Raw genomic sequence first — 16,612 nt, 5'->3', positions numbered from 1 at the left:
CTAGGCTGGATTGTTGGTCGTTTTCTCGTGTTGCTGTTATCCCTCTTCTTGCATGGCATGGGACAGCATGTCATCATTGAAGGAGCGTCTTCAAATGCCCATATGGAATAAGATGCCTGTACTCTCACCCTTGTCGACTTGCTTTAGTATGAGCCACTTTGACTGTTGAGCAATCAGATGGCTCATATCGCCTCTTGAGGTCCGCTCATCGAACAGGCAGCGAGATTCTTGAAGCACCAGGAACTTCTAAATCGGGTAATACAGGCCAATACAGATGTAGCTAATCTGCATGAACTCTAACTGTCCATTAGTTGCATCTGAAGAGAATATCTCGGCGCCAGGTTCAGTTAGACAGGCATGTCTTCAGCCTAATTGACGAACCCCAATGCGAATCTTCCATCGAACCTCTATGCCGCAGATTTAGCGACGGCTTGATGGACTTGGGGACGTGATGGGCTGAACAGATGATTTATGATGATTTATGATTCAAACTCCATTTTGGAGTGTACCCTGCGATATATTAGCTTATATCCTTAAAGAAGGTATGACGCTCAGAGCCAACAGCGGCATCTTAATTTGGACAAGGGCTGCCATCCGCTTACCATCTGACATGCGCCGCGCCGTTTGGAACTTGGACTCTGAAATGCTTGAATCGCAAAAAGATGCCATTATTCAGTCTTAGGATGAAGGGAAGATATGCCGGGGTAGCAGCCGAAGGCCCCGGTACAGATCGTCAATCGTTAATCTCGCCTAGCGGACCCTGCCCAGGCTTCGCAGATAGGTAGGCGCCTCAGGGCACACCATCCTTCGAACGCGAGCCTCTGCGCGTATCATCTTGGAGATGCAATCATCAGAGAGCTCCGTTAGATGAACTCAGACATTGTTTGCCTCTTGCAGATGCGTGATTGCTGTGATGCCATTGTACCCCTCTATACTGGGTAGGACGATGGACCGGTCCGCAGAGCGGTCCGCGTGGGGCAGCGCATCCGCGGCGTATTGCCTGTGAATAGTCAACAACATGTACAATGTAGCTCCAAGAATTGACAACTTGCAGTGGTGAATGAAGAAGCTTGAAATATGCGCGGTTATAACTCCAGAGGTCCTCAGTCTCAAGCCTGCGAACTTGAGGTAGTGAGTGCAATATGGACCGCTACATGTAACCAGCGACCAGTTCCGGGCGAACGAGTCATTGGAGATGAGACGTTACACGAGACCAGGTGAAAGATTCCATGATGATGCGAGAAGATGGTAAGAGTGCGGAGAACTGAGCGAGAATAAAAATGAATTAATAACCGCTGGCTATCTTCACTTGAATTGGTAGCTCAGCCGACAATATAAATGGCCCCACATTCGAGTCAGTATACTATATTTATATCGAGAGATGTAGACACCAAATGATGAGACTTAGACTAGGTACATGTAGTTAAGCAGCTACCAAATATCTGCAAACAATTCGCGCTCTGCGCTCAATTTTATAGACTCTATAGCAATCTCTACAATCTCATAGCTGCTTATTGAACTGACAGTTACTCATAAAAAAATAAGGAAGTAAAAGAAAAATCCATTAGACCTTAAACTTCCTTGGGTCCAAGTTGCCAACGCTCGCACTCTTAGCTTCGCCATCCAAAATGTACTCTGACATCAGCTTTCCCGTCGCTGGGCCGTTTTGGATTCCCCAGCAGGTATGGCCAGCTGCAACCCATAAGCCGGGCGTGACCGTGGGCCCTATGAGAGGGCCGCTCTCCTGTCCAAAGCGTATATGTCGTGGCAGGTAGCAGGCTTGTTTGGCTTTGATTGGCGCAGTGGCCAGCACAGGGCTCACGGTGGCAAAATATGAGATGATGTCGTCGCAGTAGGCTTCGTTAAATTGAACCTGATCAGCAGTTTCTGGTAGTGGTACGTCGCTGTCGGGCTCACCTGTTGCAGGTTTAATACACCATCTTCCATCTATGGAAAGCGTGCTGTTCTTGGGCGACTTACCACATGCATATGCTTCACCAAACGGTCGAGCATAGATCTCAGGATCTACCCTGCCTTTATGCTGCCTCTTCTGCCCCATCTTTTCTCGATGTTCGGGAATAAAGTCTGAGGGTAGCTCAATGTCTGTGAATACAGCATAAGGCGTGACGTTGACATCGTAGACAACGCTATGAGCTCTTAGGCCTTCGACCTTTGAGCGAGGGAGTACTCGACCGGTCCACGGCCCAGCCGCAACAACAATATCGGTCACATCCGTAATCTTGTTGGTTTCATCTGTTGTCCGGTCTAAATACTCGACCCCTTGCACGCCTACCTTTGAGGTAATGAGTCTCGTAACCTTTGCGTTTGGTTTGATAGTGACGCCGGCCTTCTGAGCTAGCTCTGCAATTGAAGTCGTGAAGTGGTAAGGATGCACCTGAGCAGTCTCGCTAGCTCCCGGTGACCCCATTTCAGCCCATCCTCTAACCACCTCTCGGTCTATCCAATCGAGATCCGCAGGTAGCTCCTCGTCCTGGAGCAGTTCTTTGGCAGCTTCATCTTGCTTGGGAAGCTTCTCCCACGCTTTACCATTCTCATCTGCGGATCTTTGGAGCTCATTCAGCTTCTTCTTCGTCACAACTGCCTCAATGCTGCCGCATTTTAGTCTGCGATAGCCCCAGCGATTGGCTCCGTCGTGCTCAGCGGCAAGCTCTGAATGCAATCTGTATGATAGCGGAACGATGCTTGCTGGATACGCCCAGAGCCCAAGAAGACCACCAGCCTTACCCGAGGCACCAGAAGCCACTGATGGAGCGGCCTCTAGAAGCGTGATGGTGTGCGAAGCAGGGCTGAACTTGGGGTGGCGGGTCAAGTAATAGGCGGTGGTGCAGCCGATGATGCCGCCTCCTAGAGAGCTGCGGTATTAGCTATGCCGTTACAAGCTCACTAGCAAGTGTCGAACCCCTCTAAATGGGTACGAAGTATTATTATGAAGAGCAGCGCCTGTGTCTGGATGTGGCGCTGGCTTGGATGAAATGGTACATAAGCAAGAGAACAAGGAGATACATACCGACAATGACTATGTTTCTCTTTTCCTCCATGGCTGGCTACGAATCACTGCTACTTATGCCGATGTTACGCAAATGCAAACGGGAGCTCAGTTGGAGCTGTAGAGCGCACATTGAACTGCACTGGTGGGTCTGCCGGACCATGACGTAAGCCATTCTCAGCTCACATGGATGTGTAGAGAGCAGTTGAGATAAACAACAACTCGTTACAATATACCAGATGTACCGAGATGCTATGTTACGATTTTTTATTCAGTATTCTAAAGCGCCGGAAATTAATTATAAAGGTGTTAGTATCGTGTCTGGCATCATCCGGATCCTTTATAGGATTTCCCCAGCAAGAGAACCAATCAGCTGAGACCGCCAAGTTTTAGAAAGATGGTTTGTCTCTTAAACAATCTTGAAAGCTTACAGTCATAAGCCATTTAGGTTCTTGCTGATCGATTTTCTCTTTCACACCTTCTAAAAAAGGACAACCTTAATAATATAGTTCAATTTTGCGCCAGGGCAAGGGTCTTCGTGGGGCACCGAGAAGTATGTAGATATGAGTCTATCGCGGCACTTATAACCTAATACTACCCGTGCTTTAAGCTACTTGAACCCTTAATCGAATCGCAATGCCACTATAACTAATTTAGATGGCCCATAGGTAGGTGAATGATCCACAGGCAACAGGGGCCTGGACTTGAAATGACCTGATTTCTCGTTTTCGACTGGGTCGGTTACGCGCGTCACTATGATTCAGAGGCGCCCGGAAAAGACTTTTTAATTTCATAGTGGCAAATCATTGTGCTACAAACAAGCCATCAGCTAGAATGGCTTTGTAGATAGATTGGAACTCTCTTTGCTTCAAAGCGCAACTAACGCAATTGAGTATTGTGAGGGGCCAGTGGCTTACACGGAACGCGGGGAACTCATATTGCCCAGATTCACTCTTCAAAAGGATTGGAAATTATTATGTTTAAGCATTGATACTCGAAGCTATGTAAATAAGAATAGAAATAATAAAATATAGAATTAATTCCGTTTTGTAAGAGTTTAATGCGAAGTTGAAAAAAAAAAATATCTTGGCTCTGTGCGCTCCATTGCAAACTTGTCCCAAGTAATACCTAGGAAGGACTTGAAGAGACCAGTGGTTCTTTAGTAATGAGCAATTTGGACTCTTTTCAGTAAAAAATAGAAATGAAAAATGAAACATGAAAAACTTATAACCTCCTACCCAATAAGATACGAAACTGTCAATGGAAAGCCCCATTCACAACTTTCACATGAGTAAACTCTCCTGGGGAGCCTGCCTTGCACCGCATCCAGAACAGAATTTATCCCCAACTTGGCAAGCATAACCGCATTGCGTACAATATCGAGTTTTTGACTCTTGAGAAGCAAGTCCTTGTGCACTCTTTGGCCTCGCCTCCTGTGCTGGAGATGATGACAAGTAATACGCCGGGGGCGGCTGTGGAGAAGGGGCTCTGAACTGCCCTGGCTGCTGCATATTGGGCGGAGCGCTCGCTGACGCCATCATATAAGCTGGTTGCCCAGGCGCTGTCGTCAAATAGCCACCGTCTTGTGCTTGAATTGGCATCGGGTTATTGTACAACTGCTGCTGCTGTGGCGGAGGCGAGACAACCGCAGCGGCCTGGGCCTGTTGGGCAGCCTGTTGTTCTTCGGCAGACTTCTTCAGGGCTTCCTCGATGGCGCGCTGTGTTCGGCGTTCTTGTTCTTCTTCCTCGCGTCTGCGAGCATCGACCTGGTACTGTATCTCCATCTCACGCTGAGTGCTCATCATATTCTGTCTTTGGACTTCGCGCTTGGCGGCTACGCTGGATGCACCAACGAGCACGGCGGCGCCGAGGATGGGTCTTCGTCGACGTGGGAACATTATTATGGCTTGGATAAGAAGTTGTACTTGATATTAAAAGGAGGACTTGATTGTTTAATCTGAAATAGGGGACTCGATCTCTTGGGAGGGCATTATTTGAGCTTCTTATAGCTGGAACAACCCCTCAACGCCTCTGTGTATCGACACTTAGAGTTCAAGCCACTCAGTCGATAATATGAATCTATTGGGCCTCGGCTTTGGCCGGGCGAGGCAGTGACAGTTCGCTGGTCCCATTCTCCCCCACTCAATCATGGTTAATTATGTTTGTTGAAAAGTCCATGGAGTTGATACTAATGTTTCTTCCCCTTGGGGTCCGCGGCTAAGAAGCCATATCGGGCTGAGCTGACAACAATAGCAAAGCCACCGCCATAATGAGGCTGGTGGGCTTTTAGATCGTCAAAGATCGAAAACCAAAAGCTAATGCGGCGTTCTAAATAATGCCGAATCTTTAAAAGTTGCATGTGATATGGTATCGTGCAGAATGAGGGCGAGGATTGTGACTTGTTGGATGATGAGCTTTTCAGAGGTGGTAAAACAAAAGTGGTTCTTATATTCAGCTGCTGGGTTAATGTATACTCTAGAGAGAAGAAGTATATTGCTATTGCCAATGTTTCTACTACTAATATCAGCGTGTTGTATTCCCCCGTCTTCAAATTTGATGTGGAAATCACTGCTTCTAATCCTAGCAACTGCTTGCATTTACATGCAGCCAATGGTGCAAATAATTAGTTCTATATTCATGATAGTACTGATTAATAAAAGCCAAGTATTTTATGTCGGTAGAAAATTACTACAACAGGCGTTTCACAAGACTCTCACAGGGTTAGATCTAAACATTGAAGTTTATAAGACACAATAAGATAATTACGCAGGGCAAAGTTGCATAAATAAGGTATGATGACGGCTAATCTGAATGACTGCTGATCTGGTATAATGTCATCAAACGTTACATACTCGTCTATTTACAATCCACCTATTTTTCTCCATTTGTCCACTGCACGCAATCAATACAAGTTTATGACGCGGGCGCAGGCTTCTTAATCTCCTCAAGGATCTTGCTCTGGAACTTCTCAGGCTCAGTGGTGCTGGCCCATCGGTCAACAACCTTGCCATCACGGCCGATGAGGAACTTCTCAAAGTTCCACTTGACTCTCTCCAGACCAAGCAGGCCAGGCTTCTCGTGCTTCAGCCACTTGTATAGAGGGTGCGCATCGTCGCCGTTGACGTTGATCTTGCCAAAGACGGGGAAGGTAACCTTCTGGTCGAGAGAGCAGAAGTTCTGGATCTCTTCGTTGGAGCCGGGCTCTTGGCCGCCGAACTGGTTGCAGGGGAAGCCAATGATGGTGAAGTCGTCGGGGTGCTCCTTCTTGATCTCTTGGTAGACGGACTCGAGGTTCTTGTATTGGTAGGTGAAGCCGCACTTGGAAGCAGTGTTGACGACTAGAACGACCTTGCCCTTGAACTCGGACAGAGGAATTTCTTTTTCGGTGGCTAAATGGCGATGCGCAAAAATGCGCTCGTTAGCAGAAAGCTCCAATGCGTAGGGACATGTATGCCCAGATGGCGCAAGGCTGGATGGGGAGAATAGAGGGGTTGCATGTGAAACTTACCATCAAAGGCCTTGAACTCGAAGAAGTTGGTAGCGGAAGCCATGGCGGAAAACTGTCTGCGATGTGAAGATGTGTTCAGACGGTGGATGTGATGGCGATGCAAAGTCAGGGTTTCGCCGCGCTGGGCTACTGCAGAATATATAAAGCGACTCCTCTTCAAGTCATTCCACCGGTGACGTTTTGCGCTTAAGAGTGGCACTCGGCTTAGTGCTTCAAAACGGCTGGCGTCCCAGCTCCGGAGTTTCGGACCCAGCAGCCCCCGGAGTTTCGGACCAAGCAGCGCCTGGATTCGTGCGAGAGACGCGCCTGAGAATTTGGAATTTACTGGAGGGGTCATTTCTTCCGGCGGGGCAAAAACGGGCTTTGGGGGGGCAAAAGCGAGAGGTGGAAGCAAAAAAAAAAATAGAGGTTCGTTTCCTCAGCCTTACGGACCTCCGAGCCGAGGCCCAAGACTGGAGTTAGTTCATCACGTCGTTTGCGCTGAAGAATCTCAAATACGATTGTCTGTCGGATCGGAGCACTGAATTTGTCCGCTGAAAGACGATATCGAAGGCCCCGCATAAAATGATCTGACGACTCTTCATTTTCTTCCAAGCCAGGCCATCAATTTGTTCAGCAATGATGAACACTGGCATGACGCAGTGGCCGTCAAGAAACGTTTATGTCATCTTTGGCACCTTGGATAGCCGAGAAGGCTAACAGAAGCTTGACCGCTAGAAAGAGTTCCACAGGGGACTGTTTAGCGCCGCAAGTCAGGCACGGTGCGCTGTGGCGGTCACAAGTCAAGTAAGCTTGTGGGGGGCGCATCTACAATAGCCGCCCGCTGGATCTCATCGATTTAGCTCAGCCAGTGCTTCTAGAAAGCGATGGCGGAAAGAAGTTTGGGAGGTTTGGTCGTCTTTCCGATTGTAGCAAATGCTATTGTTGGAAAAGCATATCGCAGAAGTCCTGGCTCTTCGAGGTACTCGGTAGAAGGGTGATTTATGACTTGCCAGCATGCTGCGATGGACACCATAAACTTACTAGAAGTAGCTGACTGCCATTTTCTTTTTACGGGGCATTTTCGCTTTTATTGCTCACATCTAGAGCATCTACCCGTCCATTCCCCCAATCCAAACCTTCGTCCATGAAGATGGACTCAGTGACCTTCCATAAAGCTATCGCACAAGCTGTGGCCTCGGGCAGAGAGCGCAGTCAAGGCCTACTGGAAATAGGCTGCTAATATGGAGAAAATCAACCAGAAGGGATACAGTTTATAACCGCAAAAGTATCATCTATCATAACGATAATTTATGACTGATGTGGCTGAGCGTTACTGCAAATTTCGATACATAGGCGGCCTCTTTGAGATGTGTGGCCAGATCATCAGCGTGGTTCATAGCCACCAACGCACATCTACCTACACTTACTATCACTATCATCACCCTAATGATCGTCTTGTTTTAATAAGACTGCTTCTATACTGCTTTTAACATTTCTATTGCGTCTATTTGATCTGCTTGATCTACTACAGCCACTACTACTTTTTACCGCTACTACAGCTACTATCGCAATACAGCTACTATCGCTATTACAGCCCCAGCCACTATCACTAACAGCTACCGCTACTACAGCTAAACTGGCCTATAGATTTCACACTAGTCCGGCCCGATCCGTATATATTGCCATAGCTCACAGCATCCCTTGCGTCGTCAATCATCTAAACTTTCTACAAACATCTTCAGTAAATTCTTGTTCAACCCTGGCCTTCTCCTCGCTTGTGCGCAATCTTTTTATCTCCTTTTCTCCTGCATATGCTAATGCAAGAAGCGTATCACGAGTGGGAGTTTCTTTGCGTTGGTTGTACCTCGAGCAAATTATTGGTGTGTTGTTAGTTCGCTTTCCCTAGCTGCCTTGTCGGTAACCAATAGCTGCGCCGTATTCTGAGCCTCACGGCGCGTAATTCTGCCTTACATGTTGGGGCATTATTCGGCGGCAAAAAGGAAGAATCAGATCCTATATATAAAGGAAGGGCCATGTCTTGAGCAATGTTGGGCCTATTTGTAAACTAGACACCTCTGAATATGTAAAAAGTCGAATTTCAGCGCATATCATCATGAAAATACTGCTTATTGCTTGCCTCTTCAGTCTTCTCACTCCCGTACATGCAGATGGCTGGGATGATTTCTCGAACAACCTTGCAACCGACCTTGCACCCTTCTTGGCCCTCTTCGGCGAGCAAACCACGAAGCAATATCTTAGCGAAAGCATAACTTTGCTTGACTATTATATATTCTCGATAGCTCCGTTAGGAATTCTAACAGCCGTTATTTCTGCGATTCGAGTTTGCGGAAGCCCTTCGCTGCGTGCCTTTATCGGAAGAGCCCAAGAGGGAGGCGGTGACGCTGAGGCAGAATTATGTTCCTCGACGAGCCGTGACGTATGTGAGCTCTACAACAATGGTGGCATCGCGCGAGTTTTTGGCCGCCCAAAGATTCTTGAGGTCGTATATGATCCGTCCAAAAGTGCTGATGAGACAGCGGGGATATATCCGTGTCGTGAATTCGTCAGAAGACGTCCAGACGAATGGACTAGACATGATAAGTCTATTGCAGATGCGTCTGTCGCCGATGAGTCTGTCTTGGACGTGTCTGTCTTGGATGAGTCTGTCTTGGATATATCTGTGGCTGATGAGTCTGTCGCCAACATCTTTGCCCCAAATCTTTCTTTGAACATCGGCATCAAGCGACAGTCTACTGTCATGTCCTGGATAGTCGCCGTATCTGGCACAGTCTTGCAGGTTGGCGTCTTGGCCTTTGCTGTCGTTGTCACATACTGCCTAAAATGGGAGAAGGACGGCAAGCGTCCGGATTCATACGCTTGCCCGATGGCCATTGTTGGAACTCTCGTTGAATGGGGCGGTATGTTTCTTTGCGCATATCTTGTAGGTCAAACCAGCCGCAAACAAGTCTTTCATAGAAATCAACAAACCCTCGGCAAACAATCGACTTCATCCATATACTGGGTACAACCTGGAGGACAAGTACTTGGAGATCAAGTCTTTGATCCCTTCTGCTACAGCGATCACGACCAGCCTCTACTACAGTATGTCTCATCATGGAAGAAGCCATCCAGAAGCTCAGACTCGGAACTTGTATTGTGGGTTGCTGTCGGTACTACTGTCACCGGCTTTGTGATTCAGTTTATTGGGCTACGGGGCATCCACTCTGCGATATCTGTGGCTCAGCTTGGAGCGATGATGGTGATGAGTGTTGTTCGTTCTGCGCTCCGAATGCAGCGGTTAAAACCGAATGACAACTTTCTTCGCAGGTGCCCGGACGAGGTTGTTGGACACGAACTTGACTGGCTTGCTATGCATATTGGCCGAGAAGATGCTCCACTAGACTCTCCGCGTCCACGCCGTCTTCTTTGGAGATTCTGCGGTCCACGCGATGACACATATACCGTTATGAAGGAACTTCCATCCTTGACTAACGATCTAGATGTCGCTGGCAAATTACTAGCTTATCGGACTCGCCTCGCACAACTCACTCAGTCACAAACCGCATGGGCCGCAACCTCTTCGCAGCATTTTGACTCAGGGATGGTTGAAGTCCGAGAGATCTCTCAGCGTCTGGCTTTAGCCATTGAATTTATTGTCAACACAATTTGCTCAAAAAACACCAAATTCCAAGAAGAATGGAGAGGTCACACATCCATGTTCTGGAGCTTTGCCTGTGACGTTGCCTCTATTGCGCCAGGTGAATCATGCAAAAGTATAAGCCAGCACAACTTGTACTTGCAATTAGCGCGAGGAAGCTTAGAAAGCCCTTGGAGACTTCAGAATAAACTAGAGTTGGAAGGGCTTTTGGGGCTATGGGTTTGGTCACTGAAGTCCGACCCTGAGGTTGAGAAGTTGCAAGACCGGCTTACGATATCTCGGGCTACTGAAATCCCAATTCGGCGCATCGTTTCATCTAAGAAAAACATCAGGGGTGCTGGTCTGAACATATGGCTCGGCAATGAGATGCCTAGTTTCGATGTGATCTCAGTTAGCCCTGCCTCTAAGCGCTGCGACCCAAGCGCCATACAATATCAAGGCAGGGAAACGCGATTATTCGGCTGGTATGCAACAGAGCCATCGCAACGTCATGGCTCTGTCCCATTCGAAGTCTTATCAGCTTCTACAGATAGCTCTCTATTATCATTATGCGCCCAGGAAGTGTTCGGGTCATTCCTCGTGAGCATTTTTGACACCATGGATGTCGTCGAGGATATCGATATCCAAGAGGCACCATATGTCCGTCTTGAGAGTAAATTAGTATCTGAAATTATACAATTGTTCACCGATACGCGTCTAGGGTCAAGGGAAGATGCGCTATTGTGTGTCTTGCCTCCGATAATATCTCGACTCAAGATGCCCTCTACAGAAGATATTCTGGCCACAGCGAAGAGAAGAGCGAACGAGCATCGAAGACGCGGCGAGTGGTATAAAGCAGAGGTAATGCTGAAGTGGGCATGGGAGACTTGCACCAAGTCTCAGTCTCATACAAGAGATAATAACTCCCAAAATCAAGCAGACGAACTAGTGCAACAAGCAGCAATTGCACTGGGCGAGCTTTACCGGTGGGCCATGACTGTCAGTGATATGAAAAAATTTAGCTCTGATGGCATTAAATGGCTCTTGGACAGGAAAGGCCCTGAGCAAGGAATTTCTGCGGCTGTTGGAAAAATTATAGATCGTTATATTGACATTCAAAACCGGGTTGACCGCCATGATATTAATACCAGCGACGACGACAACGGCCTAACTTCAACACTGGTCCGCCTCACTCTACCCTCAAGACTCTCGATGACAACAGAAGAAAAGAGCAATGCTCTCTGTTCAGCGGCCGCGCTTGGTTGGGCAGAGGCGGTTCTTGCGCTGCTTGAACTGGGTGCACAACCAGACTCAAAGGACGAGGGCAAATATTCAAGAACAGCACTTTGTCTAGCCGCGGGATGTAATAACATCAACGCTGTAAAGGAATTGTTATTTTGGGGGGCATCTCCAACTTTGGTAGATGAACACGGAAAAACGCCTCTATTACACGCCTCGGAGGTAGGTCACGTTATCGTGACCAAAATACTGTTAGACGATCAACGTGTTGAGCCAGACGGCAAAGACGCATGGGGGGAGACATCGATTATGTTGGCGGCGTGGAACGGGCATGAAGAAATTGCCCAACTGTTGTTAAATACTGGCAAGGTTGCTGATCTAAATTCCCCTCTGCGCTACGCGGCGGAGAAAGGGCACGAGGCGATAGTTCAAATGCTACTTAAAGGCGACCAGATTAACCTGAACACACGGAACTATAAGAGAAAGACCCCTCTAATATTGGCGGCGGAGAAAGGGCATAAGCCAGTTGTTCAACTGCTGCTTAATACCGGCAAGGTTGATGTAGATGCTGAGGATAGTGACGGGAAGACCGCGCTGTTGTATGCGGAGGAGAATAGGCATCGAGATATCGTCGAGCTGCTGCAAAAGCACCTTTCACCGCCCAATTGAGGGGCAAAATAATAGGAATAACTTCTACTACCTTTATTACCTCTACAAAGCGTGGCATCTCGGAACAAGGCACAGCTAGAAGAAATGCAACGCGCCCTCAAGGAACTCCAATCGGCATCTTAAAATAGACGGAACCAATTTCGTGAGGGCGATGCTCGTTGAGACTCGTGAAAGGACCGCCACAGTGACACCTGGGGAAATTCCTGTGATCGTCCTGGCCAGCATCAGGGCATATATTGCTGACGAGAGGCGAGGGACAACAGACGTGAACACTTCACTAATAAAGATCACCGGCTCCAGGAATACGCCACCAAATATGCAAGAGCCACGCCGTTCCGTGCCGGCAGATATAACACTCAAGCTTATCAACAGCGAAATTACAACATTAAGACTATAGAATGAAGCACTACGAACGGCTATTGAAGCCTTTATGATATTTGAACACGATAAAGAGGAAGATTATATAGACTTGGAAGATCTAGATACATTCTCAGACTCAGATTGTCGCTCTATTACAGCAGAGGAGACGATTTACGTCTCGAAAAGCTGAAAGGCCGATATGTACTTTTATAATATGACTTTTTTTTAATAAATTGACGTTCTTATTCCCATATATGTGTTTTTTCTTTTTATAGTCCCTCTATAAAGCTTATAAGTGGATGTAGATGATGGTTGTAAGCTTAAGCGTACTAAAGAGTAACAGACCCACGATTGGATGACTATGTCAACTTAAAGTTTGTGAGATATGTATTCTCCTCGTGGCCGAGATTAATATCAAACAATGAGCAGCCTGTTTTTAATCAAATTCCAGCAGTCATATCCACATCATAAAACTCCTTCATCGGCTACTAACGCTTTGGAATCGGAGTTGTACCACTATGGACGCAAAGCCATAAGTAAATTTCCATTTCCATCTCCTCGTGAATCAACCAACCAATTAATTTGAAGACATTACAGTCGACGGTTACACATATTGAATCTTCATAGACTCCGATGAAAGATTGGATATCATTTGCCTTCGCTATATTCGCAGTCGTCTGGTTTTCAATCATGTTAGCCATTCGCCCGATGCAAATAATTAGCCATCAAAATTGGTGGTTTATTGCCTTTTCTATCGGGCTGCTATTCAAAATAGCTGGCCGCATAGATCACTTGCCGTCAACGAATAATACCCCTGAACTTTCCATCCTCATCTATTTCTTTATTGCCACCAGGTCAATTTTCCTAGGCGCTAGCCTATCTCATTGGCTGGCCACATCTCGAGTTTATGATGGTGATTAATATTAGGCCCATACCCAGTACGTATAAGCAACCTGGTAACTAATTTGGGATTTTCATTATACTGTACACATCAATCGCACGGTTGAATAAATTTATTGATAAATATCGATATCATGTCAGCTGCAGTCGTAATTCCACTCTCATCAAGGCTGAGGGGTGCTCATTGATAGCGGGGTCCCGCCCCACCAAAGCTCATACCTCCAGTTGACCTCACGAAAGCTGGCTTTCAGCTCATCTTCACTCTTCCAACGTCATATTTTCATCCTCCATCTATGCTCATTCCTTGTTCCAACTCCCTCACTCGGCCCTTCACATTCAATCCCCATGCCTCCAATCCAACAAGCCTCTAACCCACTCCCCAGGATCATAACCTACTACCAAACTCACCATGATTCCGCCGGCAGACCCATCTCTGTCTTACCACTACTCACCCAGCCAGGTATCTCATTAACTCACGTCATCTTAGCCGCCATTCATCTCAATGAAGATCCCAATCACATCACACTCAACGATCATCCTCCTCATCATCCTCGCTTCGAAACGCTATGGGCTGAGATGCGGATTCTTCAGGCCTCTGGAGTGAAAGTTCTGGGCATGCTCGGCGGAGCGGCTAAAGGGTCATATACACGATTAGATGGCTCTAGCGAGCAATTCGAACGATACTACGTTCCTCTTCGTGACATAATCCGTGCACGAGGTCTCGATGGCCTGGATCTAGACGTTGAAGAGGAAATGTCATTGGGCGGTATCATCAACCTCATTGATCGTTTAAGGAGTGATTTCGGCAAAGGCTTTCTTATCACTATGGCTCCCGTCGCCGCCGCCCTCCTTGACCATAGAAGTAATCTTAGTGGTTTCGACTACGAGGCCCTAGAAGTTATGCGCGGCAAGGAAATCGCATGGTACAATACTCAATTCTACTCTGGCTGGGGCGATATGAACAATCCCATCATGTATGAAATGATTCTCCGTAAAGGTTGGCCTGCCGAAAAAGTTGTGGTTGGCCTCATTACAAATCCAGAAAATGGCAATGGCTTTGTGATGTGGGAATTTCTCTCAAACGTCTTGGCTCTGCTTCGAGGACGTCATGAGCGCTTCGGCGGAGTCATGGGGTGGGAGTACTTTAATAGCCTTCCCGGTGGAAGGGAGAGGCCCTGGGAATGGGCGAGACAGATGACGTCTATTTTGAGAAACGATGTTCCCTTACCGAGCACCAATCCCCCGCCAATCAATGAGGCAACGAAGCCGGTGCTGGAGGCCGACCCTGATGCTCCCAACAATAAGCCGATCCAAGTTCCTGGCCAATTCGATTACTACTCAGATGAATCAGACGCATAAGGAAGGGATCTAACTTACATACTTTGCACTGGTCATATTTAATAATGATGTAAAAGGGAGAATACGAAAAGCTGGGTATACAGATTGCTGGTGGATATCTATGATACGTCGTAGCCCAGAGAGTGGTTGCGGCGGTAGAGGAAATGAACAAAATGAGTTTTTATTAGAGCACCATACATACATCTATAGCATTGAGCAGCTAGTGTAAAGATATGACTCTTCATCCTCCTCAGTCATTTAGATAGATAATTGGCACTCTTAAGTGATATAACATGCTGGTGCATATAGATGCCGAAAGTTACAAAAAGAAAGCATAGAAACGACCGATACTACTTAGGCGCAGGCCATCCAAGGGCTGCACTGAGCCTCAATGGTGAAGTTGTTGTATACTGGATAGCTGCCCTGTACGGCAGAAATGATGGGATCGAAAAAGTCTGAGTTGAAGCGAGCTGTTTCACATGCCGAGCATGGGCCGCTGAGGAAGCCATCATATTTGGTGGCGTATGAAAGATAGCCGACAACGTTCCGGTTTGATAGATCTGTAGCTCTGATTGTGAAGGCCTCGGGCATGACGACCCAGCTAGGCGCAGTAATGTTGGTTCCGTTGATACCAGGGATGGCGGGGTTCTGGTTGAACCACAAACTCTTGAGGCCAACATCACGAAGGGCCTTGATGAGAAGGAGTGTCATATGGGTGTCATCATCAATCTTGACACCCGCACACTCGACGTTGATGGTATAACCCTGCCCCTTGATGGGACCTCCAACACAGTTACCAGTGGTCTGATCCCAGACAAAGCTATTGATGAAAGCTCCCCAAGAGTTTTGCCAGTTAATGAAACGGGGGCTGACAGTAGAATAGACAGCGAGCTGTCCTGTATGAGGAGTAGAAGTTGGCACAGGCTGGCCGCCGCTGCTCGGAGTTGGGACAGCTGTGTGAGGTGGCTCAGAGAAAAAGGTTGTAGAAGGGGCTGCCGAAGACGTAGTCAGAGTCGAAGTCTGAGAGCCCATATCAGCTGGGCGAGGGGGAGGATGGTTGTCCCGATTGCAAACAAAGGCGCTCCAGCAGATGGCATCGTGGTTGATAGTTTTGTTGATGGCAGCGCTGACAGGACGACCACGATAAGCCCAGCAGTTGAGCATTTGGCCGCCTTCTTTAGTAGTGACGGCGCTTCCAGCTTTGAAGCCGTCAGGAGTGCCGTCTTCAATGTACGCGGTCCAGACATCACCATTGGGCATAGTGGCAGTTGCGCCTGTAGGAATCCAGGGATACCAGCCTTCTTTGAAAGGGACCTCAACAGCCATATCAGGAGCTTCAGGGTACTTGTAGGCTGAGTTGGGCCATTCGATTTCCTGGTACCAGTTCATCTGGCGAGAAGTAGACCACTCTGAATGATCAGGATTGTCTCCAATGCCACAGTCACAGAGGATGAGGTCCTCATTGTGGAATTGTTGAGCGCTGGCAGCCTTGAAAAGGCCAATAGCGCCGACGAGGCCGGTGGCGAGCTTTGGGATGACCATTATCGATGAGTTCGTCAAGACAAATGAACAGTGGTCGTACAAAGAAGGGTTGGCGAACTGTAAGTTGGCTGGGGACTAGACGAGCGTTTTCTGAACGTGAAGCTTGAGCGAGTGGTCGCGGATTGTGAAAAGAAGGTGGAGGAGATGAAAAAGAAGATATAGAGGTAGAAGATGCCTGGGTGTTTTCTCCCTCCAGAATAGACAGGAAAGTCTATTTCACCGCCAGTAGTCATCATTATAATGACTTGAGGAAGTTGAGGAAGCATCTTGGGCTATGAAGGCAAGAAGTGTGTTGAGGAGACCCCAGTGTAGAAAGAAAGAGTGTCTCGAGGCGGCAAAAACGAGCCGGTGACGTAAAATTTGAGATCATTTTAGCAGGTGAAGGCATCTTGATGCTTTCCAAAGCCATATTTGTGCATAGTAGAGGCGG

General features: G+C 47.6%; 7 protein-coding genes across 7 annotated transcripts; 3 read left to right on the top strand and 4 right to left on the bottom strand.

The window, feature by feature from the left end:
• Positions 1-1,293: 1,293 nt before the first annotated feature.
• On the bottom strand, positions 1,294-3,152 carry GGI43DRAFT_21256 (FAD dependent oxidoreductase). Its single transcript, XM_083200234.1, has 3 exons — positions 3,029-3,152; positions 1,981-2,865; positions 1,294-1,917 (listed from the first exon to the last, which is right to left on the bottom strand). Exons 1-3 carry the CDS (start codon positions 3,057-3,059, stop codon positions 1,565-1,567), a joined length of 1,269 nt encoding a protein of 422 aa, XP_083066303.1. The 5' UTR covers positions 3,060-3,152; the 3' UTR covers positions 1,294-1,564.
• Positions 3,153-3,540: 388 nt separating this feature from the next.
• Positions 3,541-5,154, bottom strand: GGI43DRAFT_390902 (zinc ribbon domain-containing protein). The gene has a single exon (XM_083204377.1). It carries the CDS (start codon positions 4,903-4,905, stop codon positions 4,291-4,293), a length of 615 nt encoding a protein of 204 aa, XP_083066302.1. The 5' UTR covers positions 4,906-5,154; the 3' UTR covers positions 3,541-4,290.
• A 766-nt stretch (positions 5,155-5,920) lies between these two features.
• Positions 5,921-6,558, bottom strand: GGI43DRAFT_378671 (thioredoxin-like protein; the record flags this gene model as incomplete). Its single annotated transcript, XM_083202727.1, has 2 exons — positions 5,921-6,396; positions 6,516-6,558. 2 exons carry the CDS (start codon positions 6,556-6,558, stop codon positions 5,921-5,923), a joined length of 519 nt encoding a protein of 172 aa, XP_083066301.1.
• Positions 6,559-8,610: 2,052 nt separating this feature from the next.
• On the top strand, positions 8,611-12,042 carry GGI43DRAFT_419915 (ankyrin repeat domain-containing protein; the record flags this gene model as incomplete). Its single annotated transcript, XM_083207749.1, has 2 exons — positions 8,611-10,877; positions 11,157-12,042. 2 exons carry the CDS (start codon positions 8,611-8,613, stop codon positions 12,040-12,042), a joined length of 3,153 nt encoding a protein of 1,050 aa, XP_083066300.1.
• A 1,016-nt stretch (positions 12,043-13,058) lies between these two features.
• GGI43DRAFT_390894 (uncharacterized protein) lies at positions 13,059-13,533 on the top strand (the record flags this gene model as incomplete). The annotated part of the gene is made up of 1 exon (XM_083204376.1): positions 13,059-13,533. A coding segment is annotated over exon 1 (227 nt), but the record flags the coding sequence as incomplete, so codon positions are not given.
• Positions 13,454-14,828, top strand: GGI43DRAFT_21107 (glycoside hydrolase superfamily). Its single transcript, XM_083200214.1, has one exon. The coding sequence runs from the start codon at positions 13,648-13,650 to the stop codon at positions 14,659-14,661; it is 1,014 nt and encodes a 337-aa protein (XP_083066298.1). The 5' UTR covers positions 13,454-13,647; the 3' UTR covers positions 14,662-14,828.
• GGI43DRAFT_21108 (uncharacterized protein) lies at positions 14,829-16,378 on the bottom strand. Its single transcript, XM_083200215.1, has one exon. It carries the CDS (start codon positions 16,180-16,182, stop codon positions 14,995-14,997), a length of 1,188 nt encoding a protein of 395 aa, XP_083066297.1. The 5' UTR covers positions 16,183-16,378; the 3' UTR covers positions 14,829-14,994.
• Between the last annotated feature and the right edge of the window lie 234 nt (positions 16,379-16,612).

This window comes from Trichoderma evansii (assembly GCF_050947405.1).
Source record: "Trichoderma evansii strain SZMC 28006 chromosome Unknown GGI43scaffold_1, whole genome shotgun sequence".
NCBI classification, from domain to species: domain Eukaryota; kingdom Fungi; phylum Ascomycota; class Sordariomycetes; order Hypocreales; family Hypocreaceae; genus Trichoderma; species Trichoderma evansii.
This window is presented reverse-complemented; position numbering and strand designations above follow the sequence as displayed.

Bases quoted from the DNA above. Each gene is read 5' to 3' on its own strand.
- GGI43DRAFT_21256 (XM_083200234.1), bottom strand. From the start codon at position 3,059: ATGGAGGAAAAGAGAAACATAGTCATTGTCG. The intron at 2,866-3,028 runs GTATGTATCTCC...GCAGCTCTCTAG, and splicing joins GAGAAACATAGTCATTGTCG to GAGGCGGCATCATCGGCTGC. The intron at 1,918-1,980 runs GTAAGTCGCCCA...AACCTGCAACAG, and splicing joins TGGTGAAGCATATGCATGTG to GTGAGCCCGACAGCGACGTA.
- GGI43DRAFT_390902 (XM_083204377.1), bottom strand. From the start codon at position 4,905: ATGTTCCCACGTCGACGAAGACCCATCCTCGGCGCCGCCGTGCTCGTT.
- GGI43DRAFT_21107 (XM_083200214.1), top strand. From the start codon at position 13,648: ATGCCTCCAATCCAACAAGCCTCTAACCCACTCCCCAGGATCATAACC.
- GGI43DRAFT_21108 (XM_083200215.1), bottom strand. From the start codon at position 16,182: ATGGTCATCCCAAAGCTCGCCACCGGCCTCGTCGGCGCTATTGGCCTT.